This window comes from Lactuca saligna, chromosome 3 (assembly GCF_052625555.1).
Source record: "Lactuca saligna cultivar CGN05327 chromosome 3, ASM5262555v1, whole genome shotgun sequence".
Classification (NCBI taxonomy): Eukaryota; Viridiplantae; Streptophyta; class Magnoliopsida; order Asterales; family Asteraceae; genus Lactuca; species Lactuca saligna.
This window is the reverse complement of record NC_136419.1, coordinates 231,754,741-231,759,400: the sequence shown is the minus strand read 5'-3', so window position 1 is coordinate 231,759,400 and position 4,660 is coordinate 231,754,741. Positions and strand designations below refer to the sequence as shown.

The following is a 4,660-nucleotide window of genomic DNA, read 5'->3' as shown; positions in this document are numbered from 1 at the left end:
GAGATTTCAACATATAATGTATTTGGAAAGCAATTTTGAATGGAAATAGAACCTAAATTTAAGGTTTACATTAATAAGGAACCAATTTTGTAGTTGTAAGTTTGGAAAGAATTTAAGTATCATTTAATTCAATTCCTACATTTAATTTCCTAATATAACGGATTGACTTCTTGTTTGATTAAGGTGACGTAAGAAAATTGACTTCTTGTTTGATCAAGGTGACGTAAGCAAATTTAAGGTTTACATTAATAAGGAATCGATTTTGTAGTTGTAAGTTTGAAAACAATTCAAGTATCATTTTCATTCAATTCCTACATTTAATTTCATAATATAACGAATTGATTTCTTGTTTGATCAAGGTGACGTAAACAAATTGATCTAAGGGTGTAAAACCTATAAAGAAAACACAATCAACGATCCAGATTGTTTTAGATGATGTCATAAGGTTTCTCTTTTAATAATATTTAGATATTTGTTTTCTACGTGGGAATTACGACATAATGTTTGTGTAAATCGATTATTAAAAAGGTTTGAAAAATATATACAAGTCAATATGATGAAAATTAGCAGGTAATCAATTGAAATCTCATTTGAACTTAAAATAGAAGATATCATGCTTGAAAGTGTATTGGTTCATAAAAGTATCCGAATTTTTGAAATTTTAAATTAATAGTTTTCCGAGATTTCAACATATAATGTATTTGGAAAACAATTTTGAATGTAAATAGAGCCTAAATTTAAGATTTATATTAATAAGGAACCAATTTTATAGTTGTATGATTGGAAAGAATTCAAGTATCATTTTCATTCAATTCCTACATTTAATTTCCTAATATAACGGATTGACTTTTTGTTTGATCAAGGTGACATAAGCAAATTGATCTAAGGATGTAAAACCTATAAAGAAAAGACAATCAACGATCCAGATTGTTTTAAATGATGTCATAAGGTTTTTCTTTTAATAATATTTAGAGATTGGCTGATAGAAATATCAATTAAAATATTTGTAAACAAGTGTTTGAGGTCGCCATTACCAGAACTAAAAAAACAAATTATGATATATATTCCTTTTAAAATGCATACATTAATATGTTGTGTATATTTGTAAACAAGTGTTTGAGGTGGCCATTACCGGAACTAAAATAACAAATTATGATATATATTCCTTTTAAAATGCATACATTAATATGATTGTGTATATTATTGTTAAAAATAATATCGTTAAGTTAAAACAATAATTGAAAATTATTTTGTAGACTCTTAATTAATGTTTTAAGATAAAACAATATGCATATTTTTTTTTACCTAAAACGGTAATGTATTTTTCTTTTTAACCTAAAATAACCAAAATATTTTTATTTGTAACCAAAAATAACATATTTCTATTTTTATCCTGAAGTAATCAGGAGAAAGAAAACTAATTACCAAAATAAATTATCTGCCGTCGAGCATTGCTATATCTTGAATTTCATGTTTTTTTATACAACAAAAAGTTACTTATCTTTCTTAAAAGATAATAGCATCTTATATCTATTTCTTGCTACTAATACATATAATTCATTTCATTTTATACTCAAAATAGCAACGTACTACTCAATTATATATTTCAATATAAATCATCTTATCATTAATCTAGATATAAAGAACATCGTTTGCATCTTCAAACGATTTTCCAAATTAATTGACATTAATCATTATAAAATTATTCTCAAAACGTCGAACTTTGTAAATAAATCTTTTATTTCCAAATCTATAAATTTTGAGTATGTTTTTTAATTTTTAATATTTTTTAGTTATATTATTCTTGGATTTTATGGGTTGTAACCTAGTTAATTATAAAGCTAAAAAAATGGTTCTTAACTCTTTTTAGTTTCATTTGAACTTTTACTTTTATATATATAGGATATAGATCCGGTAAGAATTTTTTTTTGGTAGGAAGGTAAGAAATTTTTTTTCGATTTATTTTTTTGGCGAACAAAACAAATGAATCACTAAATGAATCAATAATAACATGATTCACCAAAAAAATCTCAAAAAAACATTTCGATAATTCATTTTTATAATGATTTTGTTAATATTCACTAAAATTGTCATAAAAGTGAATTTTTTTCTTGATTTACCTAAAAATGAATCATAAATGTGTTTTTTTCGGAATTTTTTTCTTGTGAATCATCTTACTTTTGAATAATCTAATGATTCATTTCATTTTTTTGTTAAGAAAATATGCATATAAAAAATTTCTTACCTTCCTACCAAAATTTTTCTTCTTATTTGATCTTGACTATATATATATATATATATATATATATATATATATATATATATATATATATATATATATATATATATATATATATATATATATATATATATATATATATATTGAAAAACTACAATATTACCCATCAACCATAATATATATAGTCATCATGATGACAAGTAGGATGTTTAATTTCTAGACGATGGCATTACAAAATTTGCCCATACCCAGATCCTTCGACGCATATATATATATATATATATATATATATATATATATATATATATATATATATATATATATATATATATATATATATATATATATATATATATTAAAATCCTATCCTAAAACACCCACCAAGTTGATGATGATGATGATGATGATGGAAGCCGTATTCTTGATCAATCATGCCTTGGACAGCTCGAAACTCCTGGATATTGCAAGGAATGGTGATGGTACCTTTCTGTGCAAACCCAAACTCTTTCTCGGCCTCCTTCAAGAGCTGCATGAAGAGCGGATGATTAAAATACATCACAGGAACCACAAATCGTTGTTGCTCTTCACCTTGTCCAACTTTTACAGCCAAACACCCCTTTGGTACTGGTGGCTTCTTCCCATGGCCATGGCTTTGACTGATCATATAAGGAAGATGAATTAGATGTTTGCTACCCATCATGGATCGATCCTTAGCTTATATTGATTTTTTCTATGCCTTCACACCAACATAGAGATATTTTTTAAAGTATAGCATATATATTGCGTTTGTGTGGTGTTTATGAAGTGGAAGAGGGAATGTTGGGATATATAGTACGTTGTAAGGCAAGAGGTGGGGTGGGACCAGTGTTAATTTAAGTGGAAGATTAATTATATATATTTGATGCTCACAATCAACTTCAAAACTGGGTCCATCCATGTTGTGGGGGAATTCAATATATCACCATACATATTTGTTCTTTTCAGGTGTATCACTCTCATTTCATGTTCTGGATTCTACTTAAATGGCTCCCAATTTGTGTGGATAAAAGGCAAGAACTCAAGTCAACTTGTGGTGTTCATGAACTAATTCTTAACCTTAAAAAAATATTTTTTGGTTTTATTCCAACATATATAAAACATATAAATTTTTATATGTATATATGTGAGACTAAAACCGAATATATCGTTTTTAAAAAAAGAAAAATAAGAATTAGTTCGTGATATCATATTTCATGTTTTTGAAACCATGTATATATGCCCCACCCACCGTATATTAATTAATATTTTTTTTGCTAAGTTGACTAATGGGTTAATTGATTACCTTTGAGCATTACATTCTTCTTATGATGCACATGCAAAACCTAAAGCTTTGAATCTAGGTTTATCTAATTGTACATGCAAATCATCCAAAACTTGTAAACTCTAATACTAGCATTCAAAATCGAAAAAAATGACTAAAACAAGTTTAGATGATTACCTTTCAATTGTAGCAAGAATCTTCAACATTTGAGAGCTTTAGTATCACAAGCGTAATACCTCTATCTCTGATTCGTCTAACAGTTTGTATCTCGATCTCTGATTCGTCTAACATAGAACTTAATTGAACACATCAATTTAGTCCTGACCAGGCCCGACACATAAGTCAAACCAAATCATCGAAGGGCCCAAGATATCGCTTTTACTCTTGTAGGATAAAAGGAACAGATAAAATTCAACTTATATGCTTTTACTATTTACTCATCAAATCATACACAAAAAAGTGTTTTATAACATCAAGTTACTGATGCGTTTACGCATTATCAATACACAACCAATTTGCAAACAATAAACCATATATATCTAGGTTTAAAAACTATGTAATATTATCGTCTCACAATCACTTGTGATTAATTCGATGAAGTGATTCAAGTGAGTTCGGGTTTAATCCAATACTCAAATCATATTTCAAGAGCACTAATGAACGTTGCAACAGATCTTTGATATGTCTAAACACTTAGACAATCTACAAGCCAATTCATGACAACCTTCTTTCATACCTACTTCCAATGTATGATCGACTGTGGATAGTTTAAAAAATCTTATTATTTACGAAGTCAAAGCATGCAAAGTGAAACAATAGTAAATAATTAACACAAGACAGCAACTTTACTTATAAATAAAACACATTTATTTAATCATCAAATGTTAATACAATTTATCTATTACAAGTTTTTAAAAGCTATCTAATCACTAAAACTAATATCATCCTTCAGCCTAATGCTCGTAGCGTGCTGCAAATGCTTAACCCTATCCAGTCCCTTCGTAAGGGGATATGTCGTGTTATCCTCCGATGATACCTTCTTTACTACGAGGAGTCCCTCTTCTACCCGATGTCTAATAAAATGATATTTCCTGTCGATATGCTTGGATCTGCAATGATCC

At 27.6% G+C, this 4,660-nt stretch overlaps 1 protein-coding gene across 1 annotated transcript; it reads right to left on the bottom strand.

Moving 5' to 3' along the window:
• Positions 1-2,572: 2,572 nt before the first annotated feature.
• On the bottom strand, positions 2,573-3,057 carry LOC145034188 (SAUR-like auxin-responsive protein family). The gene has a single exon (XM_078982548.1). The coding sequence runs from the start codon at positions 2,937-2,939 to the stop codon at positions 2,595-2,597; it is 345 nt and encodes a 114-aa protein (XP_078838674.1). The 5' UTR covers positions 2,940-3,057; the 3' UTR covers positions 2,573-2,594.
• Between the last annotated feature and the right edge of the window lie 1,603 nt (positions 3,058-4,660).